The sequence below is a fragment of the Tiliqua scincoides genome, chromosome 3 (assembly GCF_035046505.1).
Source record: "Tiliqua scincoides isolate rTilSci1 chromosome 3, rTilSci1.hap2, whole genome shotgun sequence".
NCBI classification, from domain to species: domain Eukaryota; kingdom Metazoa; phylum Chordata; class Lepidosauria; order Squamata; family Scincidae; genus Tiliqua; species Tiliqua scincoides.
Window position 1 is genome coordinate 101,655,428 of NC_089823.1, and position 26,521 is coordinate 101,681,948.

Sequence of the window (26,521 nt, forward strand, 5' to 3'; positions counted from 1 at the left end):
GTGTTACTGCTGAAACGGCAGCCCACATGAAAACTGGGCTTTCCCATATCTTGAAAGATTATCAAGATTTGTGTATTTTTTCTTCTGTCATTTGCAACTAATGAGTTCCTAAGTGAGAAAAAGTGGTGCATATTTTTTGGTTATGACCAGTTTAATGACATCACTTCTTGCCTAATGACATCACTTCCGGCCCTCAGAAAGCATCATGAATGCTATTCTGCCCTCTGTATGAAACGAGTTTGACACTCCTGGTCTAATTGGTAGTAAGTCCCACTGAGTTCAGTTTTCAGTAATTGTGTATAGGATTGCAACTGGAAGGACTGTATCCAAGGACAGCTGGTCTTGGAACCAACTATAAGGGAGACTTAATCCTATGTAGCATGCAGGACCTAGTGTAAAATGCAAGTGTGGCTGAAGCCATAGGGAACAGCAGCCATAGTACTATCTAGTTCAACATATATGTAACTGAAAATCTTCAAAAAAAATCAACTCAAATTTGATTTCAACAGAGACTTCTTAAAAAGATTTAAAAACAAGAGGAGACTAGTGAAACAGAAAGCTGAAAGAGAAAGTCAAGAACAGCAAATCCCTGCAGAGATGCATAGAAATTATTTAAAATCACAACAGAAGTTCAACTAAGATCACGTATACTCAAAGCAAAAAAGATATGACCAGGCTCAGGAGAACACCAGCATGGCTCATGAGTGGAGTCAAGGAAGCTATCAAAAGTAAGATTTCCTTCAGAAAACAGACGCCTTACACAAATGGGGGGGGGACACATTCTGATAAAACAAACATAAGCTGATAGAAAGGGATATGAAAAAAGAATACGAGTTAGAAAATGAAAGCAAACAATAAAATCTACATTTAAAAAATGTAGGGAACCTGCCAGGGAGTCAGCTGGATTGTTATATGAGTGAGGGAAAGGGGGAAGCTTAAAGAGGATATGGAAACTGTAAAGAAGCTGAATAAATTTGCCTCTATAGAAGACACTGGGCAGATATCCATGCCTGAACTGACCTTCTCAGGGAGGCAGACTGAAGATGAAGTCACATAGAAATGACAAGGGATGAGTTTCCAGGACATATTGACAAATTAAACGTTAATAAATTCCTGTGTCCAGAGGCATCCACTCTGGAGTTTTTACAGAATTCACAAGTGGAATTGCTGGTTTTCCATCAAAAACATGAAACTTGTCCTTTACATCAGCCTCTGTGCTGGAGAACTGGAAAGTAACCAGTGTAACAATAACATTTAAAAAGGAATCCAGGAGGATCCAGGAAAATTAAAGGTTGGTCAGATTGACATGACTTCCACATAAACTGCTGGATAGGATAATTAAACATAACATTATTTCAAATATAGAAGAATGTGCCATGTGAATGGGCCATGCTGAAGGAGAATCAGTGTGGGTTCTGTGAAAGCAAGCCCTACCTCACAAACCTCCTAGAGTTCTTTGAGAATATTAACAGGCTTTCAGATAGAAGTAATTAAGTAATCAGTTCTCTCAATGGAAAGAAGCAAGGAGTAGGGTACCCAAGAATCTGTGGTTGGGATTGGCGCTATTTAATTTACCATACACAATCTGGAGCAGCGGGGGGAGGGGGGAGCTGTGAGTGGCTGACCTTGCAGACATCAAATTATTCAGGGTGGCTAAAACGAAGGAAGACAGTAGTGTCCCAAAAAGTTGTCTTTAAACTGAGTGAATGGGCAACCAAATTGTAAATGCAGTTCAGTGTCATTAAGAATAATATATAAAACTGACTAGCAGGAGATTTGTATATAAATAACGTAACAACTAGTTGGCAGCTGTGAAGGCAAATTCCATGCTAGAGGTCATAATGAAAGGGAATGAGAATAAAATTCTTATAATGTCCCGTTACAAATCCATGGGGAGATCACATTTGAAATACTTTGAGCAGTTCTGGTTGCCAGACCTCAACAAGGATGTTGCAGAGCTGAAAAAAGTGCAAAAGAGGGCAGCATGTTTCTCATGAAGAAGAGTTATGACTTTAGAAAGGCTAAAAAAAAGGTTGATGGGATTAAGATATGAAATATGCTTGGTGTGGAAAGATAGAGAAAGGTTCTCCTTTTTCTCCCTCTCACACAATACTAAAACCAGGGACCATCCAACAAAACTGACTGGCAGAAGATTTAGGATGGACAAAGGGAAGTACTTCACACAGTATGTTATTAATCTGTCAAATTCATTGTTTACAAGATGTGGTGATGGCCACTAGCTTGGATGGCTTTGAAAGGGGACACATTCTTGGAAGATATGCCTATGAATGGCTACTAGTCATAATAATGCACAAATTCCAGGTTTAGCAGCAGAATACCTCTGAATATCAGCTGCAGAGGTGCAATGACAGGAGAGATATGCCTCTCTCTACTGCTTCTCACCAGAAGCTAATGAGCCTATCAGCTATGTGGGAAACAGAATCCTACTCTAGATGGGCCTTTGGTCTGATCTGCAGAGCTTTTCTTTCTTATGTGCATGCAATGGAAACAAGTACCAGAACTAAATAACAATATTGCAATGTAATGAAGAACTCATGAGAATGCCATGAACTATGTACATATTATCTCGGTTCACATGTACAGAAGGATTATGGCAGGTACATATTTTATACTGGTATGGAAATCAAAGATGAAGATTATGTTGTCTGGTCTTGCCAGTGGCCAGATGCTACACACTTCAATTACAATACAGGTTTATACAATTACGATAAAGGTTTATAGGATTATGTGCACCTATACTATCTAAAACTAGAACAGTACTATTTTCTAATGCCATTCTTTAATATTAGAAGAGCATCACAAAAAGCAAAAAAATATAATTTCACTTGATCTCAAGATCTTTTGGTAGTTCGGTGGATTTCTCCAGAGAGAGATGCAATGCTCTGAAGCTCTCAAGTTACTAGTCTCCTCTTTCTGTGAAGAAAAGGTCACATAAGCAGTGGAGAGGTAAGAGGAAAAAGGCTTCCTACATTTCTTTCTCTTAATCCACTGATTTATTGGAGTTTAGCCATGGGGGTTAGGTGGAAAGTTGTCAAGAAACTGGGAATCCCGCTGTGCTGGAATTACACAGTTATCTCTAATGAAGAAAAGTAGACACAAAAATGAAAACTTATTTTGGGAGATAAGGAAACTGAAACATCTTCACTGGAATTCTGTTTCTAAATATCACATCACAATTTTTACTACTAGTGTACAAATAATCAATTTAAAACTGGCAAGAAGGAGAAAATGTGCCCGTTTGCTACTCTTTGTAAGAATATTGTTTTATACAAGAGATAAATGAGCGGCCACAGAAATCTCTAACACTTATATGCATGTGATCAGTTAGAATAAGAGCCATGCAGTTTGTCATACCAGACCTCCATTCCTCAAACATTCTTGTGAAGAGTAACCCTTTCACATATTTAGTTTATTGCCCCAGAGCCAAATTAGTAAGAAATGAATGTGACAAACTAAGCATTTCCTTAGAGTAATTTCTGACACGGGTTAAAAAGACATATGTTGGACAAAAGATGGCCCATTAAAAATGGCAGCTGAGGAAAATTCTTACATAATGTTTAGAGACAGAAAGATCTATATACAAATACCTAAGTGGAACAAAAGAGGCAACAGAACTTTGAGGGAGTTAGGACATTGTAGGCCACAGAGCCAGGAATGTCAGAGTGTAAGAAAAGATGTCATTCCTACACTGATTTGAACAAACCTCTCAAATATCTGGCAGCAGTTCTGTATTGAGAATACAGTACAATGCTTATTTTGTAAGCATCAGCACTATGATTCTGAGATTGAAATTTATGTCCAAACCCTATTCAGCACATGGCGCAGTGGAGTTGCACAGCCCACACTGTATCCAACACTAAAACTAAGCAGGTTACAGGCCTTTGTTACTTACACCATGTTAAGTGCCAGCCTGCCCAACGGGACTAGTTGATCTGCGCCAACTAGACCACTGGTGCAAGTCCAAGTAGCCATGTGTAGGATTTTCAGGACTGGGGCGGGGGTTAGGAAATGGTGGGAGCTTCCACCACCCCGCCCTCACCCACACCAAAACACCCTTACCTCCTTTCTCTCCTCCCACTTCTCCTGCACTGCACTTACCAGCACGAATGGCCTGGATTCAGCGCTGGTGGGACAGCGCAGGCCTTCCTACTGGCATTCCTTGCTTATAAGACATCATAAATGTGCTTAACAGTATTAGCACACTTAGCACAGGCAGTGGTTAAATTTTACACTATTAGTTGGATTGGGCTATTAGTTAAAGTTTATTAGTGACATCCAAATGGATCTACTACCAAAAAAAATCCTCCAAATTTCCTTGCCTTAATTAACAGACATTTCTCCAAATCTGTCAGCTCTCTCATGGATTATCACAACAATAGCCCATGGCTTTTGTAGTTACCTCTTATAACATAATTGTCCAAAGCTTCTTCCATTCTTTGCAAAGCTTCAGCTCTACTGGATCCATAGGTGATCAGCTAAAATTAAGAAGAGTTAACAATTAGGTTTAGTACTATCAAAATATTAACCACTCTATGTTGAAAACATGCCATAGTATGATGCAATGCAATCAGTATGTCCAACACAATCTCCAAAACAATCACATATGATACTAGAAACTTGACTTTGGGACTATGGATATTTTGCCCTTTTTTTAAGGATCAAACTTCACAGGTATTCAGGTGGAAATTTACTTATTTTGCACTGAAAAAAAAGAACTAGAGTGACTATGGTCAGGAGAAGATTCCCATGACATCTGCCAAGCTTACTGGCCATTGACACAACCAGACTTATCTTATAAGGTCCTTCTGGCTACAGATAGGATGATGGTGCATTCTAGTTCCAGGAAACTTGTGCATTTTCAATCCATAACACAAGGAATGGTCAAAAGACCTCCTGAGGAACCATCTACAATATTTTCAGAATTCTCTGCATTCTCAGTTGCTTTCTCTGAATTTGAAAGCAATTCAAATTTCAAAATGCAATTGCTCAGTCATTTTCAGTTACAGATTCCAAACAAAAGAATGGATTTCTAACTTTTAATCGCTTACAGGTTTTGGTGAAATTTGTTTCCTTCTGACAGCTGAACTTCTTAGTTTAACAAAGGGATGCTTTGTTAACAAAATAAAAGTTATCTCCATTTATGATGATACACCCAGAAGCATTGTACCCCAGAAGTCTGGCATAGTACACTGGCATGCACTAAACAGGTCATCACACATCAAAGCAAGAGAAACACCCAGGACAGAACACCTAATCTATGCCACCACTATATACTACAATACTGCTGTGTTCATCAAAAATTAATGTAGAATTTATCAGATAAAAAGTTGACTCACTTTTGAAATCATGGGATCATAATAAATGCTGATTTCACTTCCTTGCTGTATGCCACTGTCAACACGAACCTTCAAGTATTGAAAAATAATAGTTTTACCATGTGTGAAGAAGACATTTACTCTGATAAATCCCTGCCCCCAAAAGTCAAGTTAATTGTAACTGGTCATACAAAATGGATTGTGTTCTGTAGTTGACAATTTGCAAATCCAGAATTCTCAGTGTGAACAAACTGATTTAAATCACTATCATAAAATGCACATGTAATTAACAAAAAACATGCATCAAATATGCTTCCACTGGGTAACTGCATCCCCTGGGCCCCACTGCACTCATTGTCCAAGGGTTCTAGAAGAGTTACAACACATACACGTATTTCAGGAGCAACTACAGAGGTCTGCTTATCAGCTCCAGAGGAATACGAATCCTCTTTCATGTCTGAAACACTTTCCTTTTCTGCCTCACCCTCATCTGTAGCATATTTTTCTTCTGATGATGCCATTCCCCTGAGGGTTTAATGTTTACACAGCTTTTTCCATGGCTTTGCTTTATAAGAATGCAGCTGGAATTAAAGTTCTGATTCTGCTCTTGTGAAGGAAGGAGGGAAAAACACACACACTCAAAGACATTTCTTTGAAGAACTTGATAGCTGTTAGTCAGCCAGCAAAATGTAGTCTTTGCTGATCTTTGTCTCATCTCTTGGCTTGATTTTGCCAGTCTGGCAATGAGGGTTTCCATATAAACATTTCAAATGACTTAATTCCTGAATAAATATTTGTTGGATTATTGCTTCTGAAATTTGGAAAACATGTAATTCACTACACTCCCAAAACAATTCGAGACTGATTCACACTATTCTGGCAATCTTAAAGAGAAAAGCCAAACAGGACCTCCTGGATTAGAAAGATTTTGCTGGAAAATATTATACTACAAAATGGTGGGGAAAGGGCTCAGAAACGCCCTTCAATCTTCACCTGTGGGAAGAAACCCTTGTAATAAAACAGCAGCTCATCTGTCTGCAGTAAGGCAGAAAGAGGTCAACCCAACGGCTGTTAGGCTTTTAGATTTTAATTTAGGCAATTATCAAGGGGCCAGATGTAGAACCTCTTGTCTACAGTATCCACATGAGGTCACAGTGATGACTTTATTATCCAAATGACATGCCCTAATAGGCTTTATTCTCTGCAATGGAAAATGCATCAGGTTTTTTTCCTAGTGAAAAAAATAATTGTATCTTTACAATAGTATGATTATACAATCACTAACGCAGGCCTCCTAACTGCAAAGACGGCCGTCTAGCACCTTGATCTCAAGATGACTTAGAGTTCCCGTATTCAGTTACCAGCACAATGGTTTTTAAGCTACCTAAATTCTGCAGGAGAAAAACAGGGATTGCTGAAAGCAACAAGCAACATAGCAGAGAAGAAGTTTTTGAGTTCATGATTTCTCAACCTTAAATAGAGATATAACAAAAATATGCCAAGATGGGAACAGCTTTCTATCACAGCAGAACATTTGTAATTATCAACCTTATTCCACTAAAGTTCCAGAATGGGAAAAACAAAAACCATAACCAAGCAAAAAGCATAACCAAGCAAACAAAAACCATCAAGCAAGTACGAACAGAAGCAGGTGTACTTCTTCCTAAAATACAGGATTAGTACCTTGTTATGTTCAATACTCTCAAAATGTAACAAATGGTGGCTGCCATTTGTATTCTATGAGTTTGGTGTTGAAAACATGCAAAATGAATGCTTGGGCATTGGGTGCTACAAGCAACTACGATGATCTTCCTATTTAATGCAACTGTTCTTATAGACAGAGATCAGAATGAAACTGCTGGTGCTATTTTTAAAAAAAAATTCTTTTAGTCTCTATGCCACAAAACTGCACTTGACTTTCAACACAAGGACCTACGAGGGAAGTGGCTTCTTTTGCACCTGTTGCAACAAAAGGTAGATATAAATTGTCAAAGAGGTTCAAACAGAAAAAAATTATAGGCAGATGCTATAGTGATCCTTGATACAAAATCCAACCATTGTTTTCATTAGGTTACATTTTGCCTAGTTCTCAAGGAGTTAGTAAACCTACATAGGGGCTATACCACTTCACATTGCAGGTGGGGGTTCACATGACTGAATGTTCATGTTAACCAGGGGCCTCCAAGCTATGGCCCTCAGGCCAGATCCAGCAATGTAGATAAGCCATCTGGGTGTGACACACTGCTTTCCATTCCACGCCACAGCCTTCTTTCACCACATCCAGTCATCCCACAGCCTCGCACCAGGCAGCTGTTTCCAATTCCTGTTGCCCCAGATGCTTCTGTGCCGTGATTTTCCAGGAGCAGCAGCTGCCTGGTACAAGGCTGTGGGATGACTAGATGCAACAAAAGGCAGCTGCAGCACAGAACAGAAAGCATTCTGTGCTGTGCAGTGCAGGGTGTGGGAAGGGCAGGGAGGGGTGGAATGGGGTGGGGGTGGGCAGTGAAAGGGCAGGGGATGGGCAGATTGGACCTAGGAGGGGGCAGGATCAGTAGCACTGGTGCTTGGCATATCCTATCTCTTCCTGGTCCTGATCTGCAAATACAGGGTACCCAAATACCCTGGCTTGGGTCCAGGTTGAGCCATTGTGCGGGCTGGGGCTTACCCCAAGGAGTCTTTCTGCATAGGGAAAGTTTAGATAGGACTGGGTTGTTTATATTATACTATAGATTATGAACATTTGTTTTATACCATTACTACTTATAGCTAGTAAAACACTGAATCCTATTTATGCAAAAAAGTATAATCCTATTTTATTGTACAGGTCAGTACTGAACTCATTTTATCCAGAAAATGAAGTAGACGCTATAAGCAACAGTCACGGCCATCAGGCTGTGAGATTTCTAGTATCTGTCCAATATAGGCAACTGTCCAAACTAAACCTGAATGATATAAATCTAGTAAATTATAAAAAGTGTTCCCCTAATAGTGTGATCTTGAGATTTGCTTCATCAAGACATAAAAGCAACGGATGAGGCATAGTGAATGTAATACTGGTTCCAGTGAAGTCGTTCATATTACAGGCACATTTATTTAACGTTTTATATCCCACCTTGCCATACTCAATGCTTAAGGTGGTTTACAAAACAAATAAAATGAACAGTAAAAGTGCCAATAAAATAGAGAATCAATTCATAATAAAAGCCAATTAATAACCTGTCCAAGAAGCAGGACATTTAAAAAAGCCATTAGAACAGATCAAAGAAACTTTTCCACTGTGTGACAGAAGGCCATCAACTACTGAGAAAGATGAAGCTCCTTTGCCAAGTAGTTCCAGATCCTGAGTTTATATACTGAAGAGGTCCTTTCATGTATCCTAACCAACCTACTGAACCTCAGACACTGGTGAGACACAGCAAATGGCCTCACCAAGGAATTTTTAATAGATGGTAAGATGTACAGGAAAAGGAAGTGGCCCTTAAAGGTAATTAAATATGAACCTCCAGGTTCAGTGGTAGTATACCTCCGAATACCAGTTGCAGAAGAGTAATACCAGAAGTGGTATTGCTGGTTTTCCAGAAATTAGTGGGCTACTGTGGAAAACAGGATACTAGATGGACCTCTGGCCTGATCCAGCAGGGTTTTTTGTAAGTTCTTAAGCATACTCAATTTTCCACAGTTTTACTGCATTTAAATTCCATCAGCCAACAAAGAAGCAGCTGCAGGGGGCTGCTTCCCCAATCCCTGCCAGAAAAAGACAGTGCTCCAATACTCTGCCAGTGGTGCAGGAACTGTAGTAGCAAAGGGAAACAGTGGTTTATATCTATCATTAGCAAAAGCAATGGTTCCCAAACTCTTATAAGGGAGTTCAGAACTAGGATATTGTTTACATACACAGAGAGAGGGCAGTGAAGTGCTGCAGAGATTGCAGCACTGCTGCTGGCAAGGGGCTATGTTTTTTTTACTTACCTGGCTGGCCTCCTGCAGCGTCCTGGAGGTTCACAGCCTCCTTCAATCTCCTCTGTGGCTGCTGTAAATAGCCCTTATCTAAAGTCTTATCTAATAGGCCGACCATTCCTACTTCTTGTTTCCCTCGAAAACCAGAAGCAGGTTTAGATCAGAGAAAAGGGCTTTGTAAAAAAGATGTGGAGGAGATCAGAGGGGGCTGCAAGCCTCTAGGACCCTGTATGAGGCCAGCGCTCCCCCCCAGCACTCCCCCCCCCAACAAAGCCTCTTGGCAGCTACAGCGCTGCAATCTCTGCAGCACTGTTGCTCCCATCAGAGCAGGGTCACTCCCCTTAAGGGGGAATGCCATGTTTCCAGTTCCCCTGGAGGTTCATGACCCACTACTTTGGGAATCACTGGGCTTGAGCAGTCTTTCTCAAGGTTTGTCCTCCACCGTAGCTCTTTACATAGTCCACATATTCGAAGTACCACCAGCAGCAAATGGCAATGAAATAATCACCAGTTACTTCTGGGTTAGGAGGCCAGGTGCAATGCAATAAACACTAGTAAGAGGCTCAGGGTGGATGGCACAGCTTTTGCGAGCACAGAAAAGCATGCTTTGGAGCTCTAACCACCAAGCCGAGCATCCTAGAACTGCTTGCTGCTTCGCATTGGCTAGAGGGCTAAAGGCTGCTGTACAGTGCGTGTGAAGCAGAGGTTTCTGCCTTTTGTTTTTAAGTTCTTATTACCATGACCTATTGTAAGCCACCATGAGTATCAATTGGTTAAAAAGTAGAAACAAATACAAACAAAAAATGTACAGTAATTAGTAAATATGGCTGGTGAGATGCCTGTCATGCAAGACAACTGACTGGGGTTCTAAATGCACCTCCTGCACATCTGGCTGTTAGAATAATGCAAGGAATTTGTGCATTTCTAGATTTGTGAAAAAAGTCCTACACAAATATACTATGTGTACACTAATTTTTCTCTTAATTATCAATACTACCAACTGTCAATCTCTTAATGCCAAACACTTCCTGTCACAATAAAGGAAGAAAGAGGAGAGAAACACAAGCAAACACGCTGCAGAATAAATCAGCTGTGTTTAGGATAGTAGGAATACACAGAAAAGGAATGGCCCAGTCACTATGTATGAGGTTCTCAAAACCACTGCTCTTAGGCTTCAAGCATAATTAAAAATTTTCCTCTCAGTACCACAATGGGCCATGTGAATCTATCAGGCATCTCCCACCCTTCATTTTCAATTCACCTCTCCCCTTAAGCACAACTCCCAACCCGCCATGTCTACCTGACAAGTGACAGCCCAATCTGATTAAATGCTTGCAAAGGAGGGGACTAGTGGGCCTCCATGACAGGCCCAAAGTGATCACCATGGAGATACATAATTACAGCTGTCAACGCATCTACTGTCCTGCTGGCATCAATTTGATTGCTCCCAGCAATAATGATAGACAAAGCTTAGTATGCACTCTCTTGCACCCAATCACTTTATCTATTCCGTGGTCCATTTAGCTGACATGCAACATTCGCACAAGCAAATAACAGCAGTAAGCAGAACATTTAAGGCATTTTAATTGTTTTTTCTTTCTCTGGATGGCTCACAAGTGCAAATGTTATTACATAAAACTCCTGCTGCAGCATTAATTGAAGAAAGATTTGGTGGGACAAAGACTGTAGGGGGTACAGTTTGTCCATTATCACTTGTACTTTCAACAGGTCTCATGTTTAGAAAATTGCAAATTGCAAAAACTTGCAAGGGCAAAATATTTGACATCCTGTTAGCTATTACAACATGGTGAAAAACCTCAACCTGCCCCCAGAGTAATTACTGAAAATTCTTCCTTAGTTCATTTGAGTTTCATTAAATATGCTTAAGATACATTCCCTCCGTAATAGCCTTTAAAAAAAAAAATCATCCATTCAACATCACATAGCGCTTGCTAAACCTTGACAATTTGTATTTCTGCTTTTAAGCTTTGAACACAGCATGACGCCTTAAAGCCCAAGAAAGGGTCAGGTCCTCTCTAGGAAGCATATGGGCAAAAACAATTTAAGAAGTGAAATAAATCCTATATCCAATAACATCACCAAATTTAGGGTTTGGTCTGTAATCCTTTACCATTTTTTCCATGCAAGTAATCATGGTAAATAATCATATTCACAGATGGTATCAGCTTGTCATTTCACAAAACCGACACCATGCCATATATACGCACTTATTACTTTGACTACCTTGATTATACAGAAGAGATGCCCTTGTCCTTTTTGTACTGGTTGTTAAACAACCACTCTAAACAGACAGCCTAAACACTGAAATGTGTAATAATCACTTTTCATCAACTCTGGTAAATTGCATTTGGTCTTTAAAAGCTTCAAAGCTAAACAAATAAGACCACTCCTCATTGGGACATTTAGCACTTCATGCAGATAGGCCATTTTCTTTTGCTGCTCATTCTTCTAGTTAGAATTATTACTGTTATAAAAGCCAAACTGGAAATGATAAAGATGACTCAATGGTTACCTTAAAAAAAAAAAAATCCAAATCCCATTTCCTTTGCATGACGTCTTTTTCCAATTATTACAACCGAACAGAATTAACTTCCCTCTCCTTCACTTAACAAAAGAGATTTAAGGTGGCTGGTTTTAAAGGGTGCTGGACACCTACAACTTCTATTGAACTCAATGAGATCTGTAGTTTCTTAGTGCCTGTGAAAATGAGGAACAAGGAAGCATCAAAATTACTTACATTGGGCACATGCAGTGGTTCTTTGTACTGAGACAATCTACCAATAGATGGCAGACCAAAAGATTTGTAGGGATCCTGAAATGAAATTCAAACACAGGGAGGTATTAACTTAGTAAGACAAAGCACAGGAAGCAAGGTTAAGTCACTGGGAAGCCAACGGTTTCCTCCACTTTAATTTTGAACGAACTATATTTTGTTTTCAAAGTGACTTATTTTGGGGGGATATGAATTTGCTTCTTCCATTCAAGTCATGGAAGGTTTGTTAAAGCTAAAACCTTCCTGCTGTGTCTTTATTAAACCAAGGGCAATCTTTCTAAGAGAGGACACAATAGTAGGGGCATGGATGGAGAACAAAAACACACAGCACAAAAAGAAACTCCAAAAACCCACAGACAAGTGCTTGTGAAGCTATACTCAAGTTCCAATATTTTCAGGATCACAGCCCAAATATTCACTAACACAGTTATTTAAGGCACAACAGAGAGCATAATTGCAGATTTTATGGTGCTCAAAGGAAAGGAGTGGGATAGTTTCTGTCCTCTATTGCTGTTGAACAGAATTCTCTGCTCAAAATCCCAATCAACTACCCTCGTTTGGAAGAACAAACAAAACCAGTAAAAAGACCAGTACACTGGACACACAACCGGTAATTAAGAGTCATACTAAAACTAATAGCAGGACTCAACGCAATCTTGTAGCGTTTCAATAACCACTCTTAAAAAGTACTATGTTAAGATGAGCATTAAAAGTTGTACTATGAATGCTAAAAGAAAGATCACTATACATGTGTACACACAAAAGATGCCAGAGCAAGACATGCAACACTGTTCTAACAAGACACTGAATAAAGAACTGCACATTATTCAAAATGAGGACAGCTGTCCAAGAGATTAGCCTTATTTTGAAATGAAGAATGGAGTTATATTGGTAAATCTTGATTTCAAATCTCAATGGATAAATGTGCAAATCTCAGATGGCCAGTTCTCAATTAGACAATTTATTTTCTTTTAATGTAACTGCTGATTACCAATGTCTATAGCAAACATAGTTTTCAGATCCTCTCAACAACAACAAAAAAATCAAAGCTGAGGTGATAAGAAACTTCCTGTTCAAAGATTTCTAAGAAACTGCATCAGAACTTGAAATAGTTGCAGAGTGCTTTTCTTTCAAGCGTGGTGTACAATTTCTCCTAATCACAGAGAAATTCTGAATACTAAAGAAGGCTACTTATTTTCATCAGTTACGTCATACACAACAGATGAAGCTCTAGGAAGAAATCCTGGCATTTACCTACATCTAGCATAGTAGCTTCCTATACACCCATTCGCCCACCCAGCATTAACAGTTTTTACCTCAGCATATACTCGACATTCAACTGCCCAGCCGTTGATGGGAATATCAGCTTGTTTGTGCCTGAGAGTGTAACCCTTAGCAACACGGATCATTTCTTGGACTAGGTCCAGACTGGTAATGCATTCTGTGATGGGATGTTCAACCTGCAAAGTCAAGAACTGTCAGTCAGAAGATAACAGAAAAACAACAACTAAATCCTTTCTCCTCCCCCACCCCAAACAAAAATCTTGAAAAGCAGAGGGGGGTAATTTACTTTACAAGTCAATCTTCTTGTAATACGGATAAAAAAGAAAACAAAATTTACATTCCGATTCTACTGCAGAAAAACAGGATAAAACGGAGTAAAGCAAAATAAAATTGTAGGTAATGGATGACATTTTAAATACATATACACTTTTTTACAAACCCTGTCATCCTTGATGAAAGCTGAATTTGTTTCAAAGTATTAGGGGGAGGGACTTAAAGAAACAATCCTAAAAGACCAAACTTTTAATCTAGAAATTCAAAGTATTTTAACTGAAATCTCAAAAGGAGCTGGCTGATAATCAACCCATTCTGCTACACTTAACATGGCATGTACAGGAGCAGCCTACAGTCTTCCATAGAACCAGGCTAGCCTAAGTCTCACCCACACGCCTGCTTTCACTAACCTGTCCTGACAAGCAACCAGATTAGCGTAATCTTACATCAGTGCAGTGTAGCAGAAATGAGCAGATGGATCCTTCAGGTTTTTTTTCCCTCCAGACTTATCTGTGTACTGCTTAGCATGCACAATAGCTGAGCTGGACCAGTAGAATCACTGTGTGCTCTCAGCAAATAGCTACTAACGGCTCAGGATGATGCTGTCATGGGAATACCCCTCATTCACAGTGAAACGAAGCAGGAGAGCAAGTGCACAAGTCTCTCTTGTTGTTAAGACGGATTTATACACATGCGTATTTAACTTAGCAAATGTAACTTAATCAGCATGGAGGAATTATAAAGTAAGCGTATTCTAAGGGATCAAGCTAAGAAACTCTGTAGTCAAAGATGTATAAAATTAATAAACGTGCTAACCATCTGTGTACAAAAAATATAAAAAGATGATTGATTTTTAATACAAGATCCTTTTCCTAACTATCTTAGGAAACTCCACTGCATACTCCTTTATCAAGAAATGTCATAGCACATGTATTTTGTGACACAGGAAAAGGTCATTGAACAAACTAGACATCTTCCTTTAAGTATATTAATTGAAAGAGAACATTTTGTCTACTGTAATATCCTTGCAGTGGGTCTTGCACAAAAAAAAGTAAAAATAAACAGATGGCACCCATAATTAGCCCTCTGTGCATTTTGAGTTTGTTTACAGCACCATATTTTAAGACAGCCTGACAACTTTAATGACATCACCAAAATAAGCACCTTTTAAAAAAGGAGATAAACGTCACACTGAAATAGGATTTTGATTATGCAGTATAAGAAGTTACCTCTGGGATTCAGTCCATTTTGCCAAACACATGATACTCTCAAGTATGTCAAACTTAATCATAGTGCCTGAAGATTCCAAAACAAGTCTGCATGTACCCTGAAGTGCTCAACTGAATCAATGCATTTCCTATTAAAACTCAGTTGCTCATCAAGGATCAGTGGTCTAGGAAAAAAAATTCATTTTCCCAGGGCATCAAAGATTTAAAAGAAACTTCAGAAATAACTATTCCCCCAAAATGATGTTTTGGAAAAAATAGCTGGAATCTTTACTAAGGCATTTTAATTATTTAGTTTTATCATCCTATTTCCTTGAATTATCATCCCATTGTGAAAAACAATAACCCCATTGTGGAATAAAGTTTTATTGTTAATGATCAAACTAGGATCAAATTCCTCCGGAAAGCAAAACATTTGTGTGGTTTATTCTCAAAACACTTACAAACATTTATTGAATCAATTCTTCAATAGAAATCTTTCCCTCCATAAACACTTGCGTCTCTTGCGTCAATATATTTCCTTTGTATGAGAGAGCAGGGAGGGAAAGAAGACAGAAAAGGAAAAGAAGTGGGCATTTAAACCAACAATGCAGCCATATTCTCCCAAACTATATGTAAACATTCTTATGTTTTCCTGTGATTTAATTAGTATGTTTATGACAGAATACACATTTTTGAAACATACATTCAGTACAGCCAAGATTTTAATCACATTTACACTATGTTCTACACTTTGATTTGTTCATTTCAGCACAGCTTGAAACAGAGTAGAACCAAATATATCCACAGATGACGGACAATGGACCAGCCTCCAACAAAGGAAAATCGACTGTGGAAAGTGGAGTACACTGGCAGACTTGTAGTCCTGGGCCCAAAGCAGCAAACCAGAGCTATGGAGGAGTTAATGAGTGACACTGCTACAGTCAAGGACATTCTGAAGAAGTCTAGAGTTCTTTCAAAGAGGCCATCTATGAGAAAATCACAACTATTTTGGCAAACACTCAACACAAAACCTGCTAGAAGGCCTAGTGTGAGGCGTTTTAGCCTCATGCATCATAATCCTATCTTGCGTTGGAGCTGGCAGGTCAGAGGCCTTCACTGTATCCAGCGCAAGATAGGGGCTAAAATCGGCTCAGCTGGAGACAAGGGGAAACTCTTCCCCTTACCCCCGGGAAAGCCACCACAGCCCCAACGGGTCTCCTCAGACCTGCGCCACCTCATGAGGTGATGCAAGCCTGAGCAGAACAGAGTAGCCTGTAGTCAGGGAACGGGGTTGGGATCCGGCATAACAGCTGGGTCCCAGCCCCGCCTCCCACTTCCCGCCAGCCCCATGAAACCCCCTCCACCTGCCCTGAAACGCTCCCTCCTGCCTCCTACCCCTGCTTGGCTACCAGGCTTCCCTCTCCATGTCGGCATGGAGGTTGCATGCAGCCTCCATGGACCAGTGCACATCCCTGCATTGGCCCTGCCAACACATGAGGAGGTGGAAACGTGCTTCATCGCACATTTGTGACCCTTCTGGGCCAGCGCAAAGGACTTGCACTGGCCTAACTAGTATTTAGGATTACGTCCTAAGACATACCCAGACCTTCAGCAAAAAGGCATAGGAGGTGGAATGTAATCCATATCTATTAGATCTATCTATAAAATCTGTTAGATTTAAAAATCTAATAATTTTATAAACAAAAACAAGATGACCCAGGGCTACAGCCTTCCATCAACTCTCATTGTATTTTTATTTCTCATATTCCCATAATATGCATTCCAAGTGCCATGAAGAGAATTGTTTCCACTTTTGTTCAAATGACACGCTCAATAACATTTTTCTGCTAAAAGCTAAGACCAAAACACAACAAACCTTCATTGGAGAGCTACTGTTTACAATTGCTACTAAGCTTGTTCACCAAGAACCAGAGGCAGTTACAAGACCCAAATAATGGTCTTTCACAAATATAATTCCTATTTTCTTTCACTTTCTCTTTCTTCCCAAATGTGTATTGATTTTATCTTCAGATTTTAAGTCTGCCAGGAAGGGCCTGTTTTCTTTTTCTGTCCAGAACCTAGCAAATTAAGCACTTTTTAAGTAAGATCATAGAACCAGGTAGTCTCCACAGTATAAAGAAGCCACATAGCACATCTATAAGTATCTGGAAACATACTGATGACAAGTGAAACATGAATAGTTGTCAAAAAAACAGCTGTCAAGAAAAGCTTCCATCTTTATGTTGTATGCTTGGCATCCTCTGGCAAGAACAGATCACCAAGACAGTCCTTGCCTAAGACAGCCTATCAAGCCTCTTGGTTCTTGACAGACACTTGCATTGGTGTAGACATGCATACATACTGATATAAGATGAATGCCTACCAAAGAACATGCTTGATAGCAATATAATTAATGCTACAACTACTGATATCACCAGTAGCTCTAACTTTTCTCCTTTCTTTTGAAATAGAGATATCAACATCTATTACGTCACTAGTAGAAACTCTGGCAAATAAGAATATTTGCAATAGGAACTGAGATGAGGAAGGGGTCCCTACAGCTAGAGAACAAATGCAAGCATAAGAAACTGCTCTCTAAAGCTTACAGAGTGACCAAAAGGGCTGACTAAGCTAAGGGGCTGGCCTCTTTAGCCACCAGAATAAATGTAATTCAAAATTAATCCAAAGCATGCAAGGAGATGTAAATCCATCATCTTGAGAAGAAAAAGAGGTGCCATATATCTTAGCACAGACAAAGTACACAGTATATATTTGTAAGAGGGGGAAAGCACAGACTCCAGTCTGTTTCAACTGTGATTTCAAACTTGCATAGTGAAGGCTGTCATTACATAGACTTTAATAAAAATGAAAACTCCTGAGTTTGACATATATTAAACAAAATACAGTGGGCTCTCCCTACCTGCAGATTCAGAATCCACAGATTTGTCTCACCGCAGGTTCTGAATTCATGCCGGAGGGCCCACAGAAATGCCTTCTGGTCACATCTGGAGGTGTTCTGAGGCACAGGGAGGCCGCGCACAACCTCCCTGCATCTCAGAAGACCTCTGATACCAGAAAGGGCCTCCCCCACCTTAAAACTCTTCCAGACGTGTCTTGTCCAGAGGTCCTCTATGGGTTCCCCCCTGCTCTCCAAATCCTCCAAATCCAAATCCCCCCTGCTCTCCAAATCCTCAGGTTCATTATCCATAGGAGATCCAGGAATGGATCCCCTGTGGATAATGGGGTTGCACCTGTATTTCCCCAAATTTGTCTCCATGCAGAACAAATATATATCTGTCTTTCTTCAATAGTATGTCAAGACAAAGCAACTGTATTTTTAAGAAATCATAACATGTAATTATGATGCTGAAAAACTGCAAGAAGAATTTGAGATGCTTTCATTTATCTAAAAACAGGTAGCACTATGTCTTCTATCCCAGTTTTTCTACCTCTCATATTTATTTCAGTTCTCCACTTTTTGCCCTTCTTTCCATTGTATTAAAGTTGATAAATCAAAATCTTAGTCTTTAACAGCTGTACTATTTTTAAATGGCCCTGAAAAGCCTTCTACTGTATTCCAGAACATTCTATCCAAATGATTCTCTTAAGATCATAAGGACAGTTGCTTCAGTTTTCTACGCAGAGTTGTAGCAATCAAAACCAAAACGTGAATTTATCCATTATTTCTGTATTGCTATCGACCAAATCATGGCTGTTCTTTGTATGCTATGCTAAATGAATTCACAACCATTAACCTCATTAACAGCAGGTTAAATAAAGAGATTTTTCGCTGGCAAAGTGATTAGATGCTTTTCCATAATGTGTACAATAGCAAAGCTCTATTTGAATATATAAATTAATCGCTACTGCAATGCCCCAAGGAATTCTGTGGTGGTGAAATCTCTGCCAATGGATTGGCTAAGCTGCCTTTATGTCACATAGGAAAAGAGCAAGAAAAAATGCTTAGAAGTGGAGGGACAAAAGAAAAGTGGCACCAAAGCAAGGGAAGAACAGGCAAGAAAAGTCTGGAGGCCACAGATAGGAAACAGAGTAGAAGGAATACAGTATCCAGCCTTATTTAACAGACATAGACCATTTTGTTTCTCGCAGGTGACAAAATGATCTGCCTTTTGTCCCTCTAATACAGTGCTTTGTCCCTACTTGCTTGAAGACATCTATTATAGTGCCAGTTCCTAAGCAGACAGTAGTTGCTTTTCTCAATGATTATCGACCTGTGGCTCTAACTTCGGTAATTATGAAGTGTTTTGAGAGGCTGGTGTTGAAACATATTAAGTCTGGCCTTCCACCCACCTTGGATCCTTGTCAATTTGCATACAGGAATAATAGGTCGACTGATGATGCCATCTCTATTGTTTTACATACAGTCCTGCGTCATTTGGAACAACGGGGTACATATGTACAGCTGTTATTTGTGGATTATAGTTCTGCTTTTAACACCATTCTACCTAGCAGGCTGTTTTTTAAAATGACCAGTTTGGGCATGCAGCAAGACATTTGTCTGTGGATAAAGGACTATTTGACAAATAGGCCACAGTCAGTTAGGATCGGCTCTTATCATTCTTCCACTCTGATATTAAATACAGGAGCTCCCAAAGGCTGTGTGCTGAGCCCCTTCCTCTATTCCCTGTATACACATGATTGTACCCCATCACATAACACCAATGAAATTATAAAATTTGCAGACGATACTACAGTGGTGGGGCTTGTTAGCGGGAATGATGAGTCTGCTTATAGGAAGAAGGAACAGGAGTTGTTATTGTGGTGCAAAGAAAATAATCTCTCACTTAACATCAAAAAAACTAAAGAACTTATAATTGACTTCCAGAAAAAGAGGGATGTACACACACCATTATACATAAATGGTGAGGAGGCGGAGAGGGTTGCTAGTTTCAAATTCCTAGGCATTTACCTTACAGAGGACCTCTCATGGACTATTAACACCAACATGTTGATAAAAAAGGCACAAAAGCGGTTATATTTTCTGAGGAAGCTTGGGAGGTTAAATTTGTCACAGCAGCTGCTTGTGTCTTACTATCGTTGCAAAATTGAGTGTCCTAACCTATGATATCTTGGTGTGGTACAGAAATTGCTCTGCAGGGGACAAAAAAGCTCTGCAGAGAATTATTAAGATCGCGCAGCACATCATCAACCTTCATCTACCAGCTTTGGAGGACGTCTATACATCTCACTGTCTACAGAAGTCACATAGTATTCTGAGAGATCCCTTCCATCCGGCTCATAAGTTCTTTGAACTGTTGCCTTCCAGTAGACGATACAGAACTATTAGAGCACGCATCACATAACTCCTGAACAGTTTTTATCCCACAGCCATAATTACGTTGAATAAGGAGATATAGTTGTTACCATGCTTCTGGGCATTATGGTCTGTTATACTGTTTTTATATTATGATGTATGTTGTATAGAATGTGTGGGTGACTGTGTAGAGTGTGATTGTTGGAATTGTAGTATATATTTATGCTTGTATCTCAAAGGTGCATAAATTTTGTTGTGCTGTAGCACAATGACAATAAAGTTACTACTACTACTAATACAGGAGTAGGCAAACTGCGGCCCACAGGACAGATCCAGACTGCCACTCAAAACTATTTGGCCTGTAGTCCCAAAAAATATACCTACCTTACACAAGGTGGTCCTAAAAAAGAATTCGAGTTTGTAAATCTATCTCTGTAAGGCTTACAGTATAAGCAGACCAAGGGCAGAAGCTTCCTCTGATCGTAATTCTGTCTGAGCATGTGTCTTTCCATGCCATGCCCATCTCTTTTTTCTTAATTCTATGGCCTAATCAGGAGGTTCATGCATGCATATCAAATGTGTATGGAGTTCTTACTATCAATGGACCCAATGACTGGCTCCTTTGCAGAAGATCTCTGACCCCTGCAGTAATAGAAGGGAAGGACGTGGAGGATAGTGTCTCTGCTGTGCTTGCTTAGTTTTCTCTATTATTCCAGGTGTCAGATGAGTTAGTTTGAAAGACTAAGGACAGATAAAGTATATTCTAAGATCTTACTCACTGAAGTGAGCAGAGACTGCCATTATACAGACAATCTACAAGAAGTTCACATTGGCTTGCTTTAACTAATGATGCAAAAAGGAAAGGAGGCTATAAATGCAGCCAAATACAAGCCTTCAACCATTATATAGTAGACAGATCTTTCCGAGACACTGCGCAAAGGCTATAATAGATCAGCAATCTTACTTCCCCAAAACATGGATATTAACAGAGCAGATGCAATATACCATTTAAAGAACATGCAAACACAAAAACATCTGCAGACTCTGGTTCTAAAGTTAAATTTGGAAAAAATTTCATTACAATTACTAAGTTTTGCTCTTTATAAACAGAAGAAAAGCCTAGATGGCTAGTTGCAAGTCTATTAACAGACATCAGAGTTTGAGGGCTGGAGAAAAGTGACACATCAATTGGGAAAGTCTGGTGATGAAACCTATAAAATTACAACTCACCATCCTCAAACTGAAATACTAATTAGAGACAATACACATCCAAGAGAGGGGAATTAGGGAAACGTACCTAATGAACATTTAAATTAAGGGTTAGTAAATTTCCGATAAAGTTGGAAATAATGAACCTGCTATTAGAGAAGCGGTCTTCTCAAACTGCCTAAATAGTACTTTAAAACTTTCCAATGATATGCAATGTTACCATCTGGAAGGATTTTTGCAGGACACGCGGTGATTTCCACATGTTTTTCATGCATAAAGAGACTATTCTCTATATACTGTTGGTCAACATCTACAGAAAATCCTAACTTCTACGTAAAACAAAAAAAATGCTAAATATGACAAAAGTAACTCGATCGTAGGGATTGTCGCACACAGTCTGTGCTGCTGCAGCTTAAGTCAGTATGTTGGCTATTATTTTTCTGGAGCCCTGGAAGCAACATTCCCCCTTACTGCTATTGTTGTATTACCCTGATTGAAACTGCAACCCCTTTCCCAAGTCCCAACACAAGTCAATGAGATTTATGACAGCAGATAGCAAGGAGCTTCTGGTGTTAATCTTATTTCCACCAGATACCCAGTGCTTATGAGAATACTACCCATTCTTTAATTCACTAAAATGGTGTATTTAAAAAAAAATTCTTTTTAGAGACTTAAAATATTTTTTAAAATACTGAGGGCTTTGGGGAGATTGAAGGTAGATGGACAACCAACCATGGCCATTATTCAATAAGCACCCATCACAGCTACACTAAAATGTACACACATTCACTGAAGTTGTGCTGGTCATACTTCTAGGAAAGCATTTCGACTTTTTCAGTCAACAGCTAAGAGAACAGTGAAAGCCTACAAAACTGATTTGACCAGAGACCATGGTGGCACCTCAAAGCTGATGCTCCTTAAGTTTCAAAGCACAATTTAGAAAAAGAGATATGTCACAGACAAAATAACTCTAATGTGTGCTACTGAAAAAGTGCTGCAACGGAAGTCAGACTAGCATAAAAAACCTGCTCCGTGTGACAGCATTGGTGTTCTTTTGCCTAATTTTATATTCTGCTTTCTCATCTCAACAGCTCACTCAACTACATCAAAATAATTGATTTAAAGTGAACCAAAAAATATACAATTTTGTTAATCCCTGATCCACAAACTGTGTATTCTGAAGAAAGAGCGAGTTCATAGTGCAGAATGCACTATGTGCAGAATGCAGCAGCTTGTGTGGTTACTGAATTTTGACCTTTCTATTCTAGTGGACCTTTCTCCAGTGGACCTTTCTCCTTTCTACGTTGACTGTTCATTCAATTCCAGTCCCAACTCAAGGTGCTGGTACTGACCTTAAAGCCCTTCACAGTTTGGGACCAGGTTATCAGAGGAACTGCCTCCTCCCACCCTCTGTGCACATCTGAGGAGACTCATCTGCAGGTCCTACTTCTGACCCAGGTTAGAAGGTTGGCAGCATGAGGCCCAGCCTTCTCTGTAGTGGCACCACAGTTACAGAACTCCCTTCCAGAGGATTTAAGAACTGTCCCTTCCCTGACAACTCTTCAGCAAGGTCAAAAAAACTTTTCTTTCATTTAGCTTTTAATTGATGGTTTTGGGAGTTGGACCTCTTGTTCTTGCATTTTGTATAGTTGTGAGTGCTGTGCTAAGGCAGGCGCTAGCAAAGACTAAGGATACACCAAGAAGTATGGTTAAGAGTAAGCTTACCAGTTTCCCAATACTGAATCATGATGGCCTGCACTTTTTCAATGACACTGCACTGCAACTCACATTAGACATATACAAATATTACACTTTTAATTAAAGCAGGCTTTTCCTAGTACAGTCTATGCACTAAGGCAATGGTTCTCAAACTGGAGAGTCATGACCCACCAGCCCAAGAAGCACTGCCCCTTTCTTCTTAAGGGGCAGAATGAGAGGGAAGGCAGCGGTGCAATCCTCAGAATTACGCCGCTGCCAGGGACTGCAGGGCTTTTCCTTCAACCTACCCACCTTGCGCTGGCCTCCTAGGAGTGCAGGGAGCCCCGCAGAGCCTTCTGCAGAGCTCACCACGTCTCAGAATGTTCAAAAAAAATGAGATTGCAATCCACTTCTGGGTTGCAATTGCAAAACCAGAAGAGGGTCGCAATCATATTTTTTGAACATTCAAAGAAGTGAGGATCCCTGCAGAGGGCTCCACAGGCCTCCCCACAACCCCAGGAGGTTGGCACAAGGGGGGTAGGTTGAAGAAAAAGCCCCTCAGTCCCCAGCAGGAGCAAAACCTAAGTATTGCACTGCTGCCGCTGCCTCCCCCTCCCCCCCCCCCCCGCAAAGACTTAGTGGTTGGAAAACTCTATATGAGAATTTGAGAACCACTGCACTAAAGACAACATTAGAAGTTTTGCTTTTCTCCATGATAAATAAGGTAATAAATGAACACTAATGAATATAAACTAGATTGTAAATATTAGAAAATGTTTTATCATAAAAAAGATAGCATGCATGCTCTTCAACTTGCTTCTTCAAAGCAATGGCTACATACTGCTAAGAATACATTTTTTCCCTAATGAAATTTTACCCTGCTAAGTTGTGGTTTCGGAAAGAACCGATGACTAGTTAAAATGTAAAGCCCCCTTCACCTGCACCTGTATTGTAAAAATAGGAAAATCCTTTCCCTCCCCCAATACCTGAAGTCTAGTGTTCATTTCCAAGAAGTAGAAATTCTTTTTTGAGTCCACGAGGAATTCCACTGTGCCAGCAGAAGAGTATTTTACAGCTTTGGCAAGTGCTACGGCTTGTTCTCCCATTGCTCTGCGTGTCTCAGGGTCCAAGAAAGTGCTGCACATTCAAGGAAAAACAGATGTTTATGTTGGTCTTGCTTATGATGATTTGTTTTATACTTTAATTTTGAGAGCTCAAACATAAGGGGGCAAGTAACTAGGGCTCGTGTCAGTCAGAGCACAGGTCCCAGTAGTACTGTTACCACATGAACTGGTAGATCTATTAAGGATACACACACCCCCAAAAAAGAACCTGACTCCTGTAGCTCACTCTTAATGAACAGGAGTGATGAAAACACTTAAAACGTTTTTGTAAATCCTCAGACTAATAGGGTAGCATCTACTGTAGCTTGCTCAGGAAAAAGGGACTCTTGCTCTGGGAGAAGAATAACTCTGAATGTAGTCAACAGATTTCAGAAATTCAAGTCAGAAAAATACTTCACACTAGTTGATCATAGGCCTCTCTTTATTAGGACATTAAAAAGAAAATTAAAAAGATCTATTCTTCATACTTCTACAGAAATTCAATGCACCCTAGAAATATAAAGCAATACTACTAATATATTAGTAGTGGACATTAAAGAGGATTACAAGGCACCACAACTAAGTTACATTGCTGTAAGGCACATTTGCACCTCCTCAGGAGTCAGCAAGGCCAGCACACAGAGGCGTGCCGACCTGCGGAGGCTGACATAAGCTTCCACGCCGATGGAGGCTCTGAGCTTTGCATCGGCCAAAAAGTTTCCTCTTACCTCTGGCTGAGTCACTTTGGGCACTTATTCCGCGTTGGATACAAAACAAGCCTCTTGGCTTGCCTGTTCCAGCGCAGAATACGATTGCACCCTTAATATATGGAATTATGGAATCCCACGATTTGCAGTGCTTTTGTTTCCAAAGACAATGAATTAAGACAATAGATATATTGTCTTAATATATCTGGGTGCATTAGTGAAAACTTGAAATGCAAAACTGCAAAGCTTCAAACTGAATGGCCTTGCTGTTTCAACTTTAGCCTGCAACACTGAATCTGACATTCAATGACAGTAACAGCTTGTAACTTAAATTATTCTTTCAACTTTACCCTAAAGCTGAAAGTTTTAATTTTCTGTTTTTCTTTCTTTGATTCATCTGTTCCACACAGCATGGTTTCCCCCTTCCCTTCCTTGAGCACAGCTGTTTCTTCTGCCCTGGAGTGCAGTTGTGGAACTCTCTTGGGAACCACTCTTAAGACTGCTCCCCAACCAGCAACCTTCTTCACTGCAGGACACTAAATATATCATCTTCCAGAGGCCAGAGGCTCACCAACTCAGAAAAACGTATTTTCTGGCAATATTTCAGAATATTACTATTCTGATGATACTTCTACACTAGAAGTTATATTAACCTTTGCAAATTTTCCAACTTTTACCTGTTAAAGGATAGAAAAAGTTGTTCCTGTCCTCACACTGTGAGATTGATCTGGGTACACAAGGAAGCTTTAAAAAAAAATTGACTGCCACTCTCTTGATCAACCCTATACAGAACCAAAGGTCATCACAGTAAATAACGACATGCAATACACCAGCAAGGGAGTAAGAGAACAGAACCATATAATGTTCCATATAGGCTGCCAGCCAAGAATGACATTGTATGAGAAAGGAAACCAAAGGACAGCATAAGATAGCAATACGATAAGAAAGAAGAATATACTTCAAGATGAATTACATCTTTCACAATGCCCTTGTCCTATCCCCAAAAACTACCACTACATGTTCAATTTTCACTTTAAAACCACAAAACAAAAGCATCATCAGTAAACATGAATCATGAGACCCTATTTCAACAATAAATCAGACAGTGAACTCATTGCAGTGATATTAGTGGTGGGTTTCTGGCTTATATGCTTTCTCCTCCATCAACACGCATAGTTATTATTATTATTATTAACAGTATTTATATACTGCTTTTCAACTAAAAGTTCACAAAGCGGTTTACAGAGAAAAATCAAATAACTAAATAGCTCCCTGTCCCAAAAGGGCTCACAATCTAAAAAGATGCAAATGAATACCAGCAGACAGCCACTAGAACAGACAGTGCTGGGGTGAGGTGGGCCAGTTAGGATCCAGAAAAGTCTGTATGAACACGCACAGAGGCTGGACAATTTTGCCATTGACCAGTGTCATATGGGGACACTGCTCTAGAGCAGTGGTTCCTAAACTTATTAACACCAGGATCCATTGTTTAAAACGACACTGTATCAGGGTCCACCCAGGTTTATCAGCCTTCTAAAAAGGAGATTTAGAAAGAAATATTTTATTTGAACCCTCAGAAAAAGACCCTCAAACATTTATTTCCCTATATTTACACATGCTTGCAAACTGCAAGAGCTCAGCTCTTTGAAGGGTAATTAGCGGTTACAGTATCTGATT

General features: G+C 39.7%; 1 protein-coding gene across 1 annotated transcript in view; it reads right to left on the reverse strand.

Annotated features, from left to right (window-relative positions):
* Positions 1–26,521, reverse strand: part of PCCA (propionyl-CoA carboxylase subunit alpha) — a 276,404-nt gene that overhangs the window by 162,880 nt on the left and 87,003 nt on the right. The window contains exons 11-15 of the mRNA XM_066620028.1: positions 24,021–24,171; positions 13,404–13,547; positions 12,052–12,126; positions 5,358–5,426; positions 4,421–4,496 (exon numbers count right to left, since the gene is read on the reverse strand). Of these exons, the coding sequence (XP_066476125.1) occupies positions 4,421–4,496; positions 5,358–5,426; positions 12,052–12,126; positions 13,404–13,547; positions 24,021–24,171 (515 nt within the window). The remainder of the gene's footprint in view (positions 1–4,420; positions 4,497–5,357; positions 5,427–12,051; positions 12,127–13,403; positions 13,548–24,020; positions 24,172–26,521) is intronic.